Consider the following 21,352-nt stretch of genomic DNA (forward strand, 5'->3'; position numbering starts at 1 on the left):
AATGTCCATATCTTTCCATTTTCTGCATGTTCATGAGCCTATATAGGAGCCTCTTGAAAGACCACTTCAGGCAAAACATTCCAGGCACACTCTACTCTCTGGGTAAAAAACATGCCCTCTCAACTTAAATGCAAGTCCTCTGGTATTAGACATTTCAACCATGGGAATAAGATACTGATGACCTATGCCTCTCATAATCTCTGGATTTTCTTTATTTCTGTTTTTGATCATTAGCTACTCACCAGTCTTCTGGGACCTTGTCTGTTGCTAGAGAGGACACAATGATATTGGTCAAGGCTCCATTGATCTCATCTCTTGCCTCTCTCAATAACCTGGGTATATCCCATCAGGTCCTGCAGACTTATCCAACTTAATGTTCTTTAAGAAACCCAACACTTTCTCCTCCCTTATCTCAAAAAGCCCTATCAAATTAGCATACTCCACACTGATCTTCCCATCCTCCACGTCCTCCTCCTTGGGAAAGTACTCATTTAGAACCTTACCTATACTCACAATCACATTCCCTCCTTTATCAATGAGTGGTCCCACCTGCTCTCCAGTAATCCTCTTGCTCTAAAAAAGCCTTGGAATTCTATTTAATCCTACTTGCCAAGACCTTTTCATGGCCTCTCTTGGTGTTCCTAATTTCCTTCTTGAGTTCTTTTATGGCTTCTTTGTATCTGATCCCACCACCTCCTCTGGCAGGATGTTCTAACCATGTGCCATGTTACTCTACTTCCCCCTCACATCCCGATTAAGAAGGCTAAGTATTTTACATGCAGAATTTGGTAAGAAAAGTTCTCCTATCATCCTATAAAACTCATTTCATCTTTGCACATTATTGTGTTGTAAATATTTAATAATGTTGATGACAGAAAATATTGCATACCTAGGGTATTTTGAACTCCATGTGGATTGCGATGATTTGGCACCACTTTAAATGCATTCCCTTCTTTCCTTTGCCTCCTCTTTGTGAGCTCTGTTGCTTCTCTGCAGAATCAAATTCTTTGTTATTCATACATTTAATGACCATATGATTTGTTAAACTGTTCTATAGCATTTTCAGTTATTTTGTTCCACAATTGCTCAAAATATTTAGAAAGTATATAGCATTATGCCATCACCTGAATGCTTCCTTTTTCAGTAATTTGTTTCACTATTTTGTATTTTTATTTTATTTCACACAAATATACAGATTAAGAACAGGATTAAGCCTCTTGGCCTGTCAAGCCTGCTCCACATTTGATTAAGATCATATTGGATCTGATTATGACCTCAACATACAGATTTACCCCGTAACCTTCCACCCTCATTTCTTAACTACCTCTGTGCCAAAACATTTCAAAGGCCTTTAAAGAGTAAAGTTCCAAAGCTTCACAATGCTGGAGAGAAAAAAGATCATCTAAAATGTGTATCTAAAATAGATTGTCCTCATTTTTAAACAAGGACCCCTAGTTCAAGATTCTTCTACAAAAGTGATCATCTTTTCCTATCCATTCCAGCAAGATTCCCTAGGTTTTGATATACTTCCATTAAGATTCCATTTAAAGTCCAGTAGATACAACCTGGTAAATCAGCCTTTTCTTGTAAAACAGCTTACAAATATATTCAACTTGTCAGTTATCAGATTGGATAACTGAGGCAAATACAGTACAGGATTTTTGTAACATGCACTGAATGGAAGACAGTTGAAATTTGGAAGATTCTGCCAAGTGATTTGTCAATTGTATGAATATTTTATGCAATGCACATTATAGATACTACTAATTCAACCAGAGGTAAGAGAATAATCCAAGGAATTATGAGTTTTTTTGGAGTATCATAGAATGACATTAGAACAAATAGCCTCGTTTTCTTTCTGTAACATATAAAACAACTAAATATATAGTCATAAAAAAATATAGTCATTGACAGACTATATGACAAAAAATGTATTTCAGTAGTAAATTGTTTCAAATTTGCAATGGAGTCCCTTCAACCTTCACTCCATGACTAGTGACCACACCATTTGATTTTGCCCTCACCAGGACAAATGATTAAGGATACTCATGCTGAGATTAGAAAAAGCAGCACAGTTAGAAAATGAAACGTGGCACCTTCTTTAAATGAAACTGAGGCAACCAATGAGTAAGATTTTCAAAACTTTGGAAACATTATCTCCATTTTCAAAATGTTTTTCATCCTGGGAAGCTTGCCATGGATTATTACAATACAAAGACTTTGATTGATTTGGCAGATGCAAGAATCCATGAGAAGCTGTGATTTCATTCAAGAGACCCATGTATAAAAATATCAAGGCTGATAATCTAATGTACTAAGGAGTGCTGGATTTTTAGAGCAGATTTCATGCAGATGAAATTTAATATCCACATAAGAGTGCAAAAGGGGCCTTGGTTAAAAGGATGAAACTTTATTCAATTATCTTTCCCAGAGTTATTCTTAATGTTCTGGCCTTATCTTTCAATGATTGTCACTAAAAACAAATTGTCTTGTTACAATTACATAGACGACTGCAGGAGCTTTCTCTGCATATTATACATTTTATTTTCCATCATGATACCACTTGAGATTCCAAATGTTTGATCCCAGATCCATGGATTTTGCAATTTGTAAAGGAGAAAATGTTTAATTACATTTTTGAAGCTCCATACCTAACGGAATTTATGGTAAGAGTTTATTTCATATATAAATTGTGTGAAAAATTTGGATGCGTGTACTACTTTTTCTGATAATGTGGGTTTAAAAAGGTTATTTAGTAACATATAAACATACTGAGATCTGCTTTTTTAAATTTCCTACTGAATGGATATATTACTTTGATGTTCCATCTGAAAGGTGACATTTCAATACTGTAGCATTCTTGAAATGAAAATTGTAATGAAACTTTACACTAGATTATGTTCAAAATACTAATGAAAGTGTTCAACTTGCAAACTTCTGACCCATAAAGGGTCAAACTGAGATCACATATTTTTATTTGTCAGTTATACAACTGACAAAATCTTGATATATTTAATCATAAAACACATTCCTGATATACAGTATTTTAAAGGCACAATATTATATAATTGACAACTTCACGCATAAACTTCCTACATACAACAACCACCAGTCAGTGACATTTAGATCTTAATTTTACCTTTTCCATTAAGGATATGTGCCCATTATGCATGCTAACAGATAAACGCCATTCCTTACACTTACAATAGTTTTGGAAAAAAACAGGACAACTTAACATCCAAAACCTCTCGGGTGCTTTTGACAATTAATTTTGGACTGATGTACCATGAGCTTTGGTTACTATTTCATCTAAACTATAAAGAGTGTGTTGGTGTACACTATTACAGAAATGGTGGTTCCATGCAGAAAAATGAAGAATTAAGATGGGAGATCACATTCAGGGAATACTCTTTCACTTGCTCTTAGTATACAAATTTGAATACCACAGAACATAATAAGAATTCAAATTACATCACTTTATAAAACAAGATTAATAAATTGCTGGTATTACTTCAGATATTTGATATCATCAGATCTACAAAATGCATTTTAAAATGAGAATAAAGTCAACTTTGAAGTTACAATTAAAAATGGTTCTATTATGGAATTGTTAATGGAAATTAAGCAATTGCAAAAATTAACATAAAACACCATTAACTAGGGATGATTATATCCAACACTCTTACCAAAATTGACAAGATACTAGAAGATCCATTTTATGTTCTGGACCTACAGTTGCTGTATATAAAAATAAATATATTCATGTTTAATAAATAATTAATGAATGTTTAACTACATTCTTTATTCTTCAAATGTAGTTTATCCACCATGTACCTTAGGATATGCCTTTTTCTGTAAAAGTAGGTAAAAATCAGTAAAATAGTGCTTCTGGGATAAATCTTATACTCAAAGAAATCTTGTGTTAAACATTTGACCTTCTTTCAGTTTTCTAAAACATAAAAGTCTTGGTAACAGTCTGATACCAGTTCTGAAGGTTGACTAAACTAAGGGCATTGTTATTGCATCTTTCTCTGAGTTACAAAGTTACATTGTAACACATACACTCAGTGGCCACTTTATTCGGTATATCTGCTTGCTAGTGCAAATATCTAATCAGCTAATCATGTGGCAGCAACTCTATGCATAAAAGCATGCAGACATGGTTAAGTGGTTCAGTTGTTGTACAGACCAAACTGCAGAATGAGGAAGAAATGTGATCTAAAGTGATTTTGACCGTGGAACAATTGTTGATATCAGACAAGGTGTTTTGAGTATCTCAGAAACAGCTGATCTCCTGGGATTGTCACGCACAACAGTTTGTAGAATTTACAGAAAATGGTGCAGGAAAAAAAATCATATCCAGTGAGCAGCAGTTCTGTGGGGAAAATGCCCTGTTATTGAGAGAGGTCAGAGGAGAATGGCCAGACTGGCTCAAGCTGACAGGAAGGCGACAGTAATTCAAATAACTGTTACAACAGTGGTGTGCAGAAGAGAAGACGTAGGGAGGGGAAGAGAGAGGGTCACTCTGTCTCTTCCCCCCATTGCCCCGGGTTTCAAGAGAGATTCTCTTCTGCACACCACTGCTGTAACACAGTTATTTGAATATATATATATTTCCAGACAGGAAGCATTGGTGCTGTGCTCAAGAATAAGCACCGTGCTCTTTATGATGATACTGACTGTGTTGCATGACTGGTGTTAGTGTGGAAGGCTCAGGTTGTATTGTCAACAAGTGATCTAATTCGCTCAACACACAAAGGAAATTAGTTTTGCAGTTCAGACTTCTGAACTTGTGGAAAATTACTCATATGTATGGATGTCCATAAGTTGGGCATTCATAACCAGGACAAATTTGTAAACCATGTTATTGCTCACTCAGTATCAGCAAGACCAAAGTGATAATTATTTACTTCTGGAGGAGGAAACCAGAGGTCCATGAGCCTGCCCTCATTAGGGGATCAGAGGGGCAGAGAGAGGGTCAGCAACTTTAAATTCCATGCTATTATCATTTCAGAGGATCTATCTTGGGTCCAACACTTAGTGCCACTGTAAGAGCATAAGATATAGGAGCCGAAGTAGGCCATTCGGCCCATTGAGTCTGCTCTGCCATTCAACCATGGGCTCATCCAATTCTTCCAGTCATCCCCACTTGCCTGCCTTCACTACTTACCCTTTGATGCCCTGGCTAATCAAGAACCTATCTATCTCTGCTTTAAATACACCCAATGACTTGGCCTCCACATTCACTCATGGCAACAAATTCCACAGATTTACCACCTTCTAACTAAAGTCATTTCTCTGTATTTCTGTTCTAAATGAATGTCCTTCAATCCTGAAGTCATGCCCTCTTGTCATGGGAAATAACTTTGCCATATCTAATCTGTTCGGGCCATTTAACCTTCAGAATGTTGCTATGAACTCCAGGGAATACAGTCCATGAGCTGCCAGATGTTCTTCATATGGTAACCCTTTCATTCCTGGAATAATTTTCGTGAATCTTCTCTGAACCCTCTCCAATGTCAGTGTATCTTTTCTAAAATAAGGACCCCAAAAATGCACACAATACTCCAAGTGTGGTCTCACGAGTGCCTTTTAGTGCCTCAACATCACATCCCTGCTCTTATATTCTGTACCTTTAGAAATGAATGCCAACATTGCATTCGCCTTCTTTACCACCGACTCAAACTGAAGGTTAACCTTTAGGGTATGCTGCACACGGACTCCCAAGTCCCTTTGCACCTCTGCAATTTGAATTCTCTCCCCATCAAAATAATAGTCTGCCCATTTAATTCTTCCCACCAAAGTGCATGACCATACACTTTCCTACATTATATTTCATTTGCTACTTCTTTGCCCATTCCCCTAAACTATCGAAGTCTGTTTCCTCAACACTACCCACTCCTCCACCTATCTTTGTATCATCAGCAAATTTACTGCATCTCCTTTGTCTACCCTGCTTTTAGTTTCCTCAAAAAATTGCAGTAGGTTAGTCAGGTAGGATTTTCCTTTCATGAAACCATGCTGGCTTTGTCCTATCTTGTCACGTGCATCCAGCTACTCCATACTCTCATCCCTAACAATCAATTCCAACAACTCCCCAACCATTGATGTCACATTTCTATAGGTTCCCTTCTGCTGCCTCCCACCCTTCTTAAATAGCGGAGTAACATTTGCAATTTTCCAGTCATCCGGTACAATGCAAGTATCTATTGATTCTTGAAAGATCATTGTTAATGCCTCTGCAATCTCTCCAGCTACTTCCTTCAGAACCCGAGGGTGCATTCCATCAGGTCCAGATTTATCCACCCTCAGACCATTAACCTGTTCAGTTGTAATTTTCATTGCACATACTTCACTTTCTTGACAATCTTGAATGTCCGATACTGCAGATATCTTCCACAGTGAAGACTGATGCAAAATACGCATTCAGTTCCTCTGCTATCTCTGCACGTCTCATTACAGTATCGCCAGCATCATTTTCTATTGTCCTACATCTACCCTCAACTCTTTTACCTTTACATACTTAAAAAAGCTTTTAGTGTCTTCTTTGATATTAGTCACCACCTTCCTTTCATAATTCATCTTTTCCTTCCTAATGACCTTCTTAGTTTCCTTCTGCAAGCTTTTGAAAGCTTCCCAATTCTCTATCTTCCCACTTGCTTTGGCTTCCTTGCATGCCCTCTCTTTTGCTTTTACTTTGGCTCTGACTTCACTTGTCAGCCACTGTAGTGTCCTTCTTCCATTCGAAAATTTCTTCGTATTTAGAATATATCTGTCTTGCATTTTCCTAATTTTTCGCAGAAACTCCAGCCATTGCTGTTCTGCTGTCCTTCCTGCTAGTAACCCTTTTCAGTTAACCTTGGCCAGTTCCCCTCTCATGCCATTGTAAACTCCTTTATTCCTCTGACACATTGGAATTCAGTTTCTCCTTCTCAAATTTCAAAGTGAACTTGATCATATTCTGCTCACTGTTTCCTAAGGGTTCCTTAACCTTAAGCTCTCATATCACCTCCGGGTCATTGCACAACACCCAATCCAGCACAGCCGATCCCTAGTGGGCTCAACAATAAGCTGTTTGAAAAAGCCATCCCTTAGACATTCTACAAATTCTCTGTCTTGCGGTCCAGCACTGGCCTGGTTTTCTCAATCTACATTCATGTTAAAATCCCCAATGATTATCGTGACATTGCCCTTCTGACATGCCTTTTCTATCTCCTGCTGTAATTTGTAATCCATATCCTGGGTGCTGTTTGGAGGCCTGTATACAACTGCCATTAGGGTCCTCTAACTTGCCGTTTCTTAACTCAATCCATAGAGACTCTACACCTTCTACATCCCTTTCAAATGATTTAATATTATTTCTTATACACAGGGCCACACCACCTCCTTTGCCTACTAACCTATCTTTCTGATACACCATATACCCTTGGAGGTTCAGCTCCATCCTTTTGCCATCCTTTCTGCCAAATGTCTGCCATCCTTTAGCCAAGTTTCAGAGATGGCGAGAATGTCATACTTGCCAATCTGTAGCTAAATTTCAAGATCGTCCATTTTATTTCTTATGCTGCATGCATTCAAATACAACACTTTCAGTCCAGTATTTATTGCTTTCTGTTTTAACTGCACCATACTTCTATTGCCCTGTAATTCATGCCACTGGCTGTGATTATGCCTCATCTCCTGCCTGTCCTTTCTATCATCTCTGTTGCACACAATGTTTGATTCATTTCTGTTTTCCCCTTCCTCAGCCCTATCACTCTGGTTCCCAACCCCTGCAAATTAGTTTAAACCCTCCCTAACAGCTCTAATAAAGCTGTCTGCTTGGATATTGGATCCCTTTGGGTTCAGGTGTAACCTGCCTTTTTTGTACAAGTTGTACCTCCCCAGAAGAGGCCCCAATGATCCAGGAATCTGAAGCCCTGCCTCCTACACCAGCCTCTCAGCCACGCATTAATACACCTGATCATGCTATTCTTGCGCTCGTTAGCACGTGGCACAGGCAGCAATCCCAAGATTACTACCCTGAAGGTCCTGCTTTTCAGTTTCCTACCTAACTCCCTGAATTCGCTCTTCAGGACCTCCTCCCTTTTTCTATCTATGTCATTGGTACCAACATGTACCAAGACTTCTGGCTGTATACCCTCTCCCTTCAGAATACTCTGCACGCGATCGAGACATCCCGTACCCTGGCACCTGGGAGGCAACACACCATGTGGGTATCTCTATCAGGCTGACAGAAGCTCCTGTCAGTTCTACTCACTATGGAATCCCCTATGACTACTGCATTCCTCATCTTCTTCTCTCCCTTCTGCGACACAGAACCAGGCTCAGTGCCAGAGATCCAATCGCCGTGGTCGTCCTCTGTCAGGTCACCCCCCTCAACAGCATCCAAAACGAGATAACGATTACTGAGGGGATGGCCACAGGGATGCTCTCTACTATCTGAGCTCTTCCCTTCCCTGACAGTCACCCACTTATCTAACTCCCGCAGCCTCAGGGTGACTAACTTCTTGAAGCTCCTATCTCCTGCTCACTTTCCCCAATAAGCTGTAGGTCATCAAGATGCAGCTCCAGATCCCTAACATGATCTCTCAGAAGCTGCATCTCAGTGCACCTGGCACAGATGTGGCCATTTGAGAGAATGGAAGATTCCCAGGATTCCTACATCTGACACCCAGAGCAAAGTACTAACCCTACAGACATGCTCTTTATTCCTCTAAAAAATGGAAAGAAAAAAAAAACGAGGTCCACTCACCCACTTGCCTCACCGAAGCCTGAATGAGCCAAAGTCCTACCACTCTGCCTCAGATCACTCCTTTGATGACTGCTCCGCTAGGCAGTGTCTCTCTTTCATGCCTGAACCTTCCCTACTATCTCTTTCAATATTTTTATTAACTTCTACATAGAAGAATACAGAGTATAAGAAGATATGTATAAGTAAAAAAAAGATAAAATAGTAACAAATACGTTATGTTTGAATCACACTTGCAATCTCATTACCCTATATTCATGTAAATTAAATTAAATCGTAATATTGAAATGTGATAATTTTATTATACAAAAAGAAAGAATCTAAGCCCACTACTAAGATTGAAGCTGTTTGGCAAATAAAGAAATAAGAAAAAAATCCTTATCATATAGTGAAATATGTTATTAGCCAACATCTGTACTTTAACAGCAAATCAAAGGTTTTGAAAATAGTTCAAAAATGGTCCCCACAATGTTGGAAAGTCTTGACTAGATTTAGAAATTTAACAACAGATCTTCTCTAAATTTAAGCATGACATAACATCACATAACCATTAAGCGCGAGTAGGCGGAACAACATCCTTCCATTTAAGCAAGAGTGCCCTCCTAGCTATAAAGAGAAATAAAAGCCAAAATGTGCAAATCAGATGTCTCCAAAATAATATATTTTCCTCCAATCATACCAAATAAGGCAGTCAAAGGGTTAGGCTTAAAATTTATTTCGAAAAGTACAGAGAAAGTTTTGAATACTTTCACCAAGACCAAGGAGATGGTGGTGGACTTTAGGAGATCTAGGCCTCATATGGAGCCAGTGATCATTAATGGAGAATGTGTGGAGCAGGTTAAGACCTACAAGTATCTGGGAGTACAGTTAGACGAGAAGCTAGACTGGACTGCCAACACAGATGCCTTGTGCAGGAAGGCACAGAGTCGACTGTACTTCCTTAGAAGGTTGGCGTCATTCAATGTCTGTAGTGAGATGCTGAAGATGTTCTATAGGTCAGTTGTGGAGAGCGCCCTCTTCTTTGTGGTGGCGTGTTGGGGAGGAAGCATTAAGAAGAGGGATGCCTCACGTCTTAATAAGCTGGTAAGGAAGGCGGGCTCTGTCGTGGGCAAAGTACTGGAGAGTTTAACATCGGTAGCTGAGCGAAGGGCGCTGAGTAGGCTACGGTCAATTATGGAAAACTCTGAACATCCTCTACATAGCACCATCCAGAGACAGAGAAGCAGTTTCAGCGACAGGTTACTATCGATGCAATGCTCCTCAGACAGGATGAAGAGGTCAATACTCCCCAATGCCATTAGGCTTTACAATTCAACCGCCAGGACTTAAGAACTTTTTAAAAGCTATTATTAATGCTTTTTGAGATAGTGATTTAGATGCATATCATATTTTTTACTGAGTTAAGTATTGTATGTAATTAGTTTTGCTACAACAAGTGTATGGGACATTGGAAAAAAAAGTTGAATTTCCCCATGGGGATGAATAAAGTATCTATCTATCTATCAGTATTTTTCAAGACTAAGACATGTCCAAAACATATGAATTAGTGAAGCTTCTCCATTGTTACATCTATCACAATACGGAGATATATCTGAATAAAAACAAGATAGCTTATCCTTGGTCATGTGGGCCCTATGGACCACTTTAAATTGTAGGAGGGAGCGACGGGCATATAACGATGAAGTGATAACCATTTAAAAAATTTCATTCCAAGTTTCCTCAGAAACTGGAAGTCTGTAAATCTTGTTCCCAATTTTGTCTAAAGGAGCAAAGAACAAAGAACAATACAGCACAGTACAGGCCATTCGGCCCACAATGTTGTGCCGACCCTGAAACCCTGCCCCCCATATAACCCTCCACCTTAAATTCCTCCATATACTTGTCTAGTAGTCTCTTAAACTTCACTAGTATATCTGCCTCCACCACTGACTCAGGCAGTGCATTCCACACACCAACCACTCTGAGTAAAAAAACTTCCTCTAATATCCCCCTTGAACTTTCCTCCCCTTACCTTAAAGCCATGTCCTCTTGTATAGAGCAGTGGTGCCCTGGGGAAGAGGCGCTAGCTGTCCACTCTATCTATTCCTCTTAATAACTTGTATACCTCTATCATGTCTCCTCTCATCCTCCTTCTCTCCAGAGAGTACAGCCCTAGCTCCCTTACTCTCTGATCATAATGTATACTCTCAAAACCAGGCAGCATCCTGGTAAATCTCCTCTGTACCCTTTCCAATGCTTCCACATCCTTCCTATAGTCAGGTGACCAGAACTGGACACAGTTGTCCAAGTGTAACCTAACCAGAGTTTAAAAGAGCTGCATCATTACCCCTCGACTCTTAAACTCTAACCCTCGACTTATGAAAGCTAACACTCCATAAACTTTCTTAACTACCCTAATCTACCTGTGAGGCAACTTCCAGGGATCTGTGGACATGTATCCCCAGATCCCTCTGCTCCTTCACACTACCAAGTATCCTGCCATTTATTTTGTACTCTGCCTTGGAGTTAGTCCTTCCAAAGTGTAACATCTCATGCTTCTCCAGGTTGAACTCCATCTGCCACTTCTCAGCCCACTTCTGCATCCTATCAATGTCTCTCTGCAATCTTTGACAATCCTCTACACTATCCACAACACCACCAACCTTTGTGTCATCTGCAAACTTGCCAACCCACCCTTCTACCCCCACATCTAGGTCGTTAATAAAAATCACGAAAAGTAGAGGTCCCAGAACCAATCCTTGTGGGACACCATGAGTCATAAACCTCCAATCCGAATGTGCTCCCTCCACCACGACCCTCTGCTTTCTGCAGGCAAGCCAATTCTGAATTCACCTGGCCAAACTTCCCTGGATCCCATGCCTTCTGACTTTCTGAATAAGCCTACCGTGTGGTACCTTGTCAAATGCCTTACTAAAATCCATGTAGATCACATCCACTGCACTACCGTCATCTATATGCCTGGTTACCTCCTCAAAGAACTCTATCAGACTTGTTAGACACGGTCTGCCCTTCACAAAGCCATGCTGGCTGTCCCTGATCAGACCATGATTCTCTAAATGCCCATAGATTCTATCTCTAAAAATCTTTTCCAAAAGCTTTCCCACCACAGACGTAAGGCTCACTGGTCTATAATTACCCGGACTATCCCCACTACCTTTTTTGAAAAAGCGGACAACATTCGCCTCCCTCCAATCCTCCGGTATCATTCCCTTGGACAATGAGGACATAAAGATCCTAGCCAGAGGCTCAGCAATCTCTTCCCTCGCCTTGTGGAGCAGCCTGGGGAATATTCCATCAGGCTCTGGGGACTTATCTGTCCTAATGTATTTTAACAACTCCAACACCTCTTCTCCCTTAATATCAACATGCTCCAGAACATCAACCTCACCCATATTGTCCTCACTGTCATCAAGTTCCCTCTCATTGGTAAATACCAAAGAGAAGTATTCATCGAGGACCTCACAAACTTCCACAGCCTCCAGGCACATCTTCTCATCCTTAACTCTAATCCGTCCTATCTTCACTCCTGTCAACCTTTTGTTCTTCACGATTGAAGAATGCCTTGGGGTTTCCTTTACCCTACTCACCAAGGCCTTCTCATACCCCCTTTTTGCTCTTCTCAGCCCCTTCTTAAGCTCCTTTCTTGCTACCCTATATTCCTCAATAGACTCATCTGATCCTTGCTTCCTAAATCTTACGTATGCTGCCTTCTTCCATCTGACTAGCTTCTCCACCTCACTTGTCACCCATGGTTCCTTCACCCTACCATTCTTTATCTTCCTCACCGGCACAAATTTATCCCTAACATTCTGCAAGAGACCTCTAAACATCGACCACATGTCCATAGTACATGTCCCTGCAAAAACATCATCCCAATTCACACTCGCAAGTTCTAGCCTTATACCTCATAATTTGCCCATCCCCAATTTAAAAATTTCCTGTCCTCTCTGATTCTATCCTTTTCCATTATAACGTTAAAGGCCAGGGAGCAGTGGTCACTGTCCCCCAGATGCTCAGCCACTGAGAGATCTGTGACCTGACCCGATTCATTACCTAATACTAGATCTAGTATGGCATTCCTCCTAGTCGGCCTGTCAACATACTGTGACAGGAATCCGATCTGGACGAACTTGACAAACTCTGCCCCGTCTAAACCATTGGAACTAATCAGGTGCCAATCAATATTAGGGAAATTAAAGTCACCCATGATAACAACCCTGTTATTTTTGCACCTTTCCAAAATCTGCCTTCCAATCTGCTCCTTGGTATCTCTGCTGCTTCCAGGGGGCCTATAGAATACCCCCAGTAGAGTAACTGCTGCCTTCCTGTTCCTGACTTCTACCCATACTGACTCAAAAGAGGATCCTGCTACATTACCCACCCTTTCTGTAGCTGTAATAGTATCCCTGACCAGTAATGCCACCCCTCCTCCCCTTTCCCCCCCTCTATCCATTTTAAAGCACTGAAATCCAGGAATATTGAGAATCCATTCCTGCCCTGGTGCCAGCCAAGTCTCTGTAATGGCCACTATATCATAATTCCAAGTATGTATCCAAGCTCTCAGTTCATCACCTTTGTTCCTGATGCTTCTTGCATTGAAGTACACGCACTTTAGCCCTTCTACCTTACTACCTTTGCACCCTTTATTCTGTTTCTCTTTCCTCAAAGCCTCTTTATATGCTAGATCTGGCTTTATTCCATGAACTATACTTGAAGTTCTCACATGACCTTTATCCTCCTCCACCTTACTATCTGCTCTAACACGCTGGTTCCCCTCCCCCTGCAAATCTAGTTTAAACCCCCCAGAGCAGCACCAGTGCCCCATTCAAACTTCTCATTCCCAGCAACATGCCATAAATATTGGATATTGAACCATAATGAAAAGGTTTCAAATTAGAAATTACATCTAATAAGTTCTTATCGGGACTTTTAGGAAATGTATATAATTGAGATCGCAGAAAGTCTCTAGTTTGTAGATATTGAAAAAAGTGGGATTTTGGTAAGCTATATTTAGCTGACAATAGCTCAAACAAAAAGAGATTTCCTCCAACAAACAAATCCTGGAAGCATTTAATACCCAATCTATCCCATTCTTTAAAAACTAGATTGGTCATAGGTTTAAAAAAATAATTAGAAAAAATGGGACTTGAAAGAGAAAATCTCAATAAACCGAAGTATTTTCTAAATTGTACCCAGATCCTCAAAGTATGTTTAACTACCAAACTGTCAGTTAGTTTACTTAAAGATAAAGGAAGTGAGGATCCAAGAAGAGAAATGATAGAAAATTTATTAACAGAATTAGCTTCAGACAGTCCTCACGGTTAATATCGTATGACCAAAATGTAAGATTTTGTATATTGACTGCCTAGTAGTAAAACCCAAAATTCAGTAAAGCTAAACCTCCATTCTTTTTAGCTTTTTGAAGGTGAACTTTAGTTAATCAAGAATGTTTTTTTTCTTTATATAAGATGGAATAGAATCCAGAGAATCAAAAAAGGATTTAGGAATAAAAATGGGTAAGGCTTGAAAAAGGTATGTAAATTTAATTTAATATTAATTTTAATAGAATTAATTCTGCCAATCAATGATAACGAGAGCCCCAGCTTATTCAATCTTTCAACGCACTTCTAATCCAGGCAACATCTTAGTAAATCTTTTCTGCGCACTCTTTAATGAATTCCATATCTTTCCTATAAAGTGGTGACCAGAAGTGAACACAACTCTCCAAGTGTGGTCCAACCTGTCTTATAGAGCTGTAACATTACCTCACAGCTCTTGAACTCAATCCCCCAACTAACGAAGGCCAACACACCATTAGCCTTCTTAACTACTCTATCAACTTATGTGATGACCTTGAAGGATCGACAGACGTGTACCTCAAGATCTCTCTGTCCCTCCAAACTGCTAAGAATCCTACCAATAACCTTGTACTCTGCCTTCGAGTTTGATCTTTGAAGGTGTATCACACATAACACTTTTCCAGACTGAACTCCATCTGCCACTTTTCTATTGTAACCTACAACAAACTTCTACACTATCCACAACACCTTTGTGTTAGTTGCAAACTTATTAACCACTTCCTGATCCAAGCCATTTGTAAGCATAACAAAAAGCAGGGTTTCCAGAACAGATCCCTGCAGAACACCATTAGTCACCCTCCTCCAGGCAGAATACCACCACCCTCTACTACCATCCTCTGCCTTCTATGGGCAAGCCAATTTCAAATCTATGCAGCCAAGTTTCCATGGATCCATGCTTCATGTCTTTCTGGATCAGCCTATCATGGGAAATCCTGTCAAATGTTACTATAATACATAAACACATCAATCACGCTATCTTCATCAATGGGCTCAGTTTATCAGCAATCCTTTCTGCAGACCAAAGGTTTAAAAAAAATCTTTGGTTCTGCGGCTTCAAGAAAATCAAAAGTTTAGAAGTTAATTTCTGGCATCTTTAAACAAAACAACTTTACACTGTACATTCCTTAGCCTCTTAACATTACAGCTTCAATATACAAACTAGAGAAAAGCAACTTCAGTTTAATATTTTTCAGGTCCCTTTTTAGCCAAACACAATCATTACTTTTAAAATACCTCAGTCGCAAAATGAAGTTCATGTTCAAAAATATCTCTCCTTTAGTTATCTCCACATCTATTCAGAAATACACTGCAAAGATATTGTTTAGCAGAACACATTTGTTATCGGGGAAAATGATGATAAGGAAGAAGATCCATCACTACACTCACTAAGTATAAGATAACTAGTGTACAATTTATCTTAAAAAGTTATACAGGGTACAAGATGAGAAATAAACCAAAGCTTTGTAAATAGCAACAAAATAAACCAGAAACAAGAGAAAATCTGCGATGCTGGAAATCCAAGCAACACATGTAAAATGCTGGAGGAACTCAGCAGGCCAAGCAGCATCTATGGAAAAGAGTACAGTCGATGTTACGGGATGAGACCCTTCAGCAGGACTGGAGAAAAAAAAGATAAGGTGAGAGAGTTAGGTGGTGGGAGGAGGGGAGGAAAGAAAGGCAAGGTGATAGGTGAAACTGGGTGGGGGAGGGGTGAAGTAAAGACCAGGGAAGTTGATTGGTGAAAGAGATGCAGGCTTAGAGAAGGTGAAAAATAATAGGGGGGGGGGGGGGCAGAAGGCCATGGAGGAAAGAAAAAGGGGGAGGAACACCAGAGGGAGGCAATGGGCAGGCAAGGAGGTAAGGTGAGAGAGGGAAAAGAGGATGGGAATTGATGAAGAGGGGGAAGAGTCCATTACTGGGAAGCTCGAGAAATCGACGTTCACGCCATCAGGCTGGAGGCTACCCAGATGGAATATAAGGTGTTGCTCCTCCAACCTGACTGTGGTCTCATCACGACAGTGGAGAAGGCTGTGGATGGACATTTTGGAATGGGAAAAGGAAATTGAATTAAAATGGGTGGCCACTGGGAGATCCCGCTTTTTCTGGTAGGTGCTTAACAAAGTGGTCTCCCAATCTACGTCATGTCTCACCAACATACAGGAGGCCACTCTGGGAGCACCAGATACAATAAATGACCCCAAAGACTCACAGGTGAAGTGTCGCTTCACCTGGAAGGATTGTTTGGGACCCCGAATGGTAGTGAGGGAGGAGGTGTAGGGGCAGGTGTAGCACTTGTTCTGCTTGCAACAATAAGTGTCAGGAGGGAGATCAGTGGGGAGGGATGAATGTCTAAAGGAGTCGCATAGGGAGTGATCCTTGCAGAAAGCAGAAAGTGGGGTGGTGGGGCGGGAAAGATGTGCTTGGAAGTAAACCCGAAACTATGTTAGGATTTTTTTCCTAATAATATAAAAACTCAGATGTTGCTGCAGTGGACAAATATATATATATATTTAATATAAACGGAATGCTCTCTGTGCAATATATACTTAGGGTAAGATCAAATGTTAAAATTTTCCGAAGCGGGCACTGCTCCAATGTTTGGTGGAATGTTGGATAAGACATGTAGAAGACAAACACATGGAAGAATAATCATCTTTGTCTGTAACTCTGAAAAAAGCAACTGATATTTAGAAGACCACTATTGAACCAAAGTTGAATTAAATGTTTTTGTTTAGAAATGAAAAATCCATTCACATTATCAGAAGTATTATAAATTATGCTGAAACTCTGTCATAGAAGTCTTAGCATACATACGGAAGTGAATTGGATTTCTGAGCTTCTGACAGCCGCAGTCTCTTGGCATGGTTCTTTCCTTGATAATGTGCTTGTGCCACAGCAGGGGAGCTAAAAGAGGCATCACAGAGTTTGCAGTAATCATTTGCTGTGGCCAGAATCACTCGACCTGCCATCTTGGAGGGTCCTGACTGAGATAAAAATAAGATATAAATAATTAATATAAAGAAAGCAGATTACAGTATATTCTTTACATAGTACAAGTAGTGAGGGCAAAAAAGGCAATGCTTAAAATGAAAGCAGCAGGCCAGGCACATCTTTAGGAACAAGTACAGTCGACATTTCGGGCCGAGACCCTTCATCAGGACTAACTGAAAGAAGAGATAGTAAGAGATTTGAGAGTGTGAGGGGGATGGGGAGAAGACAGTAGGGAAAGGGATGAAGCTAAGAGCTGGAGAACAGGCAAGGAGTGATTGTGAGAGGGACAGAGAGAGAAAAAAAGAGAAAAAGAAAAAAAAGGGGAAAATAATAAATAAATAAGGGATGGGTTAAGAAGGGGAGGAGGGGCACTAACAGAAATTAGAGGAATCTATGATCATGTCATCAGGTTGGAGGCTACCCAGGTGTTCAGCCAAACAGTCTCCCAGTCTGCGTCAGGTCTCACAATCACTCGACTGCTCTCCATTTTCCTCTGGTGCTACCCCCTCCCCCTTTTTTTCTCCCTTGGCCTCCCGTCCCATGATCCTTTCCCTTCTCCAGCTCTGTATCCCTTTTGCCAATCAACTTTCCAACTCTTAGCTTCATCCCTCCCCCTCCTGTCTTCTCCTATCATTTCAGATCTCCCCATCCCCCTCCCATTTTCAAATCTCTTACTATCTCTTCTTTCAGTTAGTCCTGACAAAGGGTCTCGGCCCGAAATGTCAACTATACTTGTTCCAATAGATGCTGCCTGGCCTGCTGCGATCCACCAGCATTTTGTATGTGTTGTTGAATCTTCAGCATCTGCAGATTTCCTCGTGTTACTCTTTAAAATGATTAAGTATTCTAGCTATTTAAAATTAAAGTAGATATCGTGAGTGCACTTTTATGTCAATACATAGCCATTTCTTCAAAGAAGATGCTTTCTTTCAAACAATCCTGATAGACTGAATTAAAACCTGGTCCACATGGCTTCGGTGGCGAGATTAGACTATTTCTTGTGCATATTGCATAAATATCAAGTTCATTTTGGCTAAAATTCTTTTAGCCAACATAGTTTAGTAAAATTACAAACAAGGATTTTCATTAATGTTATTTTGGTCAAAAATAACATTGTTACCAATATTATTGTATACTACTAGGTCAGCTGTGATTGATAATTCACACTCTGAATCTCCAAGACTCAAGTGTTACTGAATATGGAAAAAGCTTTTGACACAATAGGCAATGTTACTATCTCTTTAACATTCCAGGAATGCTATGAGTGTGAAAGCAAATATCACTAGGCTTTTTTCCCCAATGGCAGAAGATCTGTTGGATAGCACTACAAAGACTGCTACTGTGGTAGTGTACTATAAAATTAAGGAAAGACCAGCTAATCACAGCTGTCAATGTAACAGCAGTGGCAGGCAGAACAAAAAAAAGATAAACTTCACTTCAAAAATAATTCTAACCAAAGTCTATTAACAATTTGTGAAGCTGGTTAACACTCTGAAGTTTAAAAGAATAGTCTTTGGTTAAAAGTTAACCAAAAGTTAAAAACACATTAAGAGATTTAAATTTTAATGATATGGGCTATTTCCAACAATGAATTAGAAAGATTTTTGTACCTGCTACGAGTATGTGAGCTATTTCATTTTCCAGATGCCTTTCCTAAAATCTAATTTCATCTGGAGGAGAATAATAGGCGATAAAGGTTGCAAAGTGTCCTTGACATACCAAAAATTCTGCACAAACTAACAGTTCAGCTGAAAGTTCTGCCAGCATCACTGTAACATTTTCAAAGTAATCATAATGAGTTAGGAATTGATAATTTTCTCATGTGTTTAGAACTATTTCTAGGTTGTTCAGTTTTATTAATGCATAAACAGGAAAAATTGTTGTGAAGAATTTGAGCTGTGTGCTTGGGCATGAAACCTTTCCCATCAATCGTCTATGATTAGCTAATTAGCATGGGAGATCACTTTATTGATGCAGTAATGGCAAATATGTATCACTTTGTTGGAAATAATGAGCAATAGTTTTTCTACAATCTTCTTTCTGGATTGACACAAAAATTCAACCCCAGTTAATAGAATTGAATTTATTATTCAGTAGCAACTGCATACACCATGAAGATTCCTAAATTTTGCTTTATTTCAGAGATTAAAAAAAAGATGCAAGTAGTTGCCAAGCTATACAAAAACCTCTGATTCAACATACTTTTTTTAAAAACTGGTGCATATTTCTTCAGCAAGAAGTAACAGAACCACAGAAAATCATTGAACCCATCATGTCTATGCTAGCCAGCGGTGCAACATAGCCAGCTAATGTTCCAGCACTTGTAGCTCTGTAGGTGATGTTATAGCAGGTATACATTTAAATACTACTTAAAATATGTTAAGAGCTTTGTCTGAAATACATCTTATGGAAATGTTTGTTTGATGATGAACTTCAATAAAAAAAAATTACAAAAAAAATATGTTAAGAGCTTCTGGCCAACGGATACAAAATGGTGGAGGAACTCAACAGGTCAGGCAGAATTAATGAAAATGAATAAACAATCAACATTTCAGGCAGTCTTTCATCAGGACTGGAAAGGAAGGGAGAAGATGCCAGAATAAGATGGAGGGGTAGGGGAAGGAGGACAAGCTAGGTGATAGGTAAAGCGAGGTGGGTGGGATGAAGTAAGAAGCTGGGAGGTGATAAATGGAAAAGGCAAAAGGACTGGAAAAAAAGGAACATAATAGGAGAGGAGAGTGAATCATTGGAGAAAGGGAAGGAAGAGGGTCACTAGAGGGGAGGTGACAGGCAGGTAAGAAGAACTCGTAAGAGGTCAATGTGGGGAAATGAAGAAGAAGGGAGGAGAGGGGAAAGAAATGACTAAAAGTTGGAGAAATTGATGTTCATGCCATCAGGTTGGAGGCTACCTAGATGGTCTACACCTTAGGGTTCTGAAAGAAGTGGTTGAAGAGATTGTGGAGGCATTTGTAATGATCTTTCAAGAATCAATAAATTCTAGCATGGTTCCGGAGGAGTGGAAAATTGCAAATGTCACTCCATTCTTCAAAATGGGAGAGAAGCAGAAGAGAAGAAATTATAGGCCAGTTGGTCTGACCTCAGTGGTTTAGAAGATGTTGGAGTTGATTGTTAAGGATACGATTTTGGGGTACTTGGAGATACATGAAAAAAATAGGCCAAATTCCCTTAAGGGAAAATCTGACCTGACAAATTTGTTGAAATTCTTTGAAGAAATAACAAGCAGCATAAATGAAGGAAAATCGGTGGATGTTGTGTACTTGGATTTTCAGAAGGCCTTTGACAAGATGCCATACATGAGGCTGTTTAACAAGTTAAGAGCCCATGGTATAGTGCTAGTTAAAAGTGTTATTCCTATGCCATTCACTTAGCCATTCCCACATGGGAGGAGTTCACATACTATACAAGCAGAGTTAGCAATAATGTTCAGTTGAATATCCTGTCAGAATAGTGTGCTCTGTACAATCCCTCAATAAAGAACACAACTAGGTGTCAGCAGTGGTTGAGCTTTGATGATCTGGTGCTACAGATCAAGTGAGATCTCCAACAAGAAAGAATTTACAATAAGTCTGTTTTTGTTCATATTTATCTAGGAAAAATACCCAGAGACCTATCAACCTAAACTGCCTATACTAGTTGCTAATTGTATGCACCATGAGGCTAAGTTGAGAACTCTACTGAAGGCAAAAAAAACAACGAAGCTCTGCTAGCTTATTGCTCCACACCTCTTGCAAACAGCTACAGTCCATTGAAGCTGTCAATGGGCTGGAGACTGAGAATAAGCCTGTCCATTCTTCTTTCCCTTCTCCAACCTCACTTACTGGACTTAAACAAAGTGTGAAAGTTTGAGACACCACAGCGTGAGAAAATGAAGAGCATGCATGATCTCAGACACAGAGCAAAATCTTTGCCACCTGCTAGGAGTGGTGAAGCTGTCTGGGTTTCAGACCAATTCACCGAAGGAACAATCCAGTAGCATGCACCATGATCGTTTATGATTAGAACATCAGGTGGAACAGGTGTGTGCTTGTGCACCTTCAAAGTCTACAAAAGTTAGAGGAAGGAATAGAGTGGCCTGATCCTTATGATGAGGACCACCTTGGAATGCACCTGTTGAAGAATCTCCATCCACTCCAACACTTCCAGGAACCAATATCAGATCAGGTCCATCGCTTAGTAGCTTAGGGCAAGTGACTAAAATGGCAGAATAATCCTCTCACTTTACCAGAGT

The 21,352-nt window shown here is 39.8% G+C and overlaps 1 protein-coding gene across 5 annotated transcripts in view; it reads right to left on the minus strand.

Annotated features, from left to right (window-relative positions):
* zmat3 (zinc finger, matrin-type 3) overlaps positions 1-21,352 on the minus strand; it is a 93,924-nt gene that overhangs the window by 2,792 nt on the left and 69,780 nt on the right. For 4 of the 5 annotated variants that reach the window (XM_073041114.1, XM_073041115.1, XM_073041117.1 and 1 more), the window contains 2 exons: positions 16,927-17,096; positions 890-990 (listed from right to left, as the gene is read on the minus strand). In XM_073041114.1, coding sequence (XP_072897215.1) covers positions 890-990; positions 16,927-17,096 — 271 coding nt within the window. Of the gene's footprint in view, positions 1-242; positions 268-889; positions 991-16,926; positions 17,097-21,352 lie in introns of all 5 variants that reach the window. The other variant, XM_073041118.1, reaches the window with a different exon arrangement.

This window comes from Hemitrygon akajei, chromosome 3, assembly GCF_048418815.1.
Source record: "Hemitrygon akajei chromosome 3, sHemAka1.3, whole genome shotgun sequence".
In the NCBI taxonomy this organism is placed as follows: Eukaryota; Metazoa; Chordata; class Chondrichthyes; order Myliobatiformes; family Dasyatidae; genus Hemitrygon; species Hemitrygon akajei.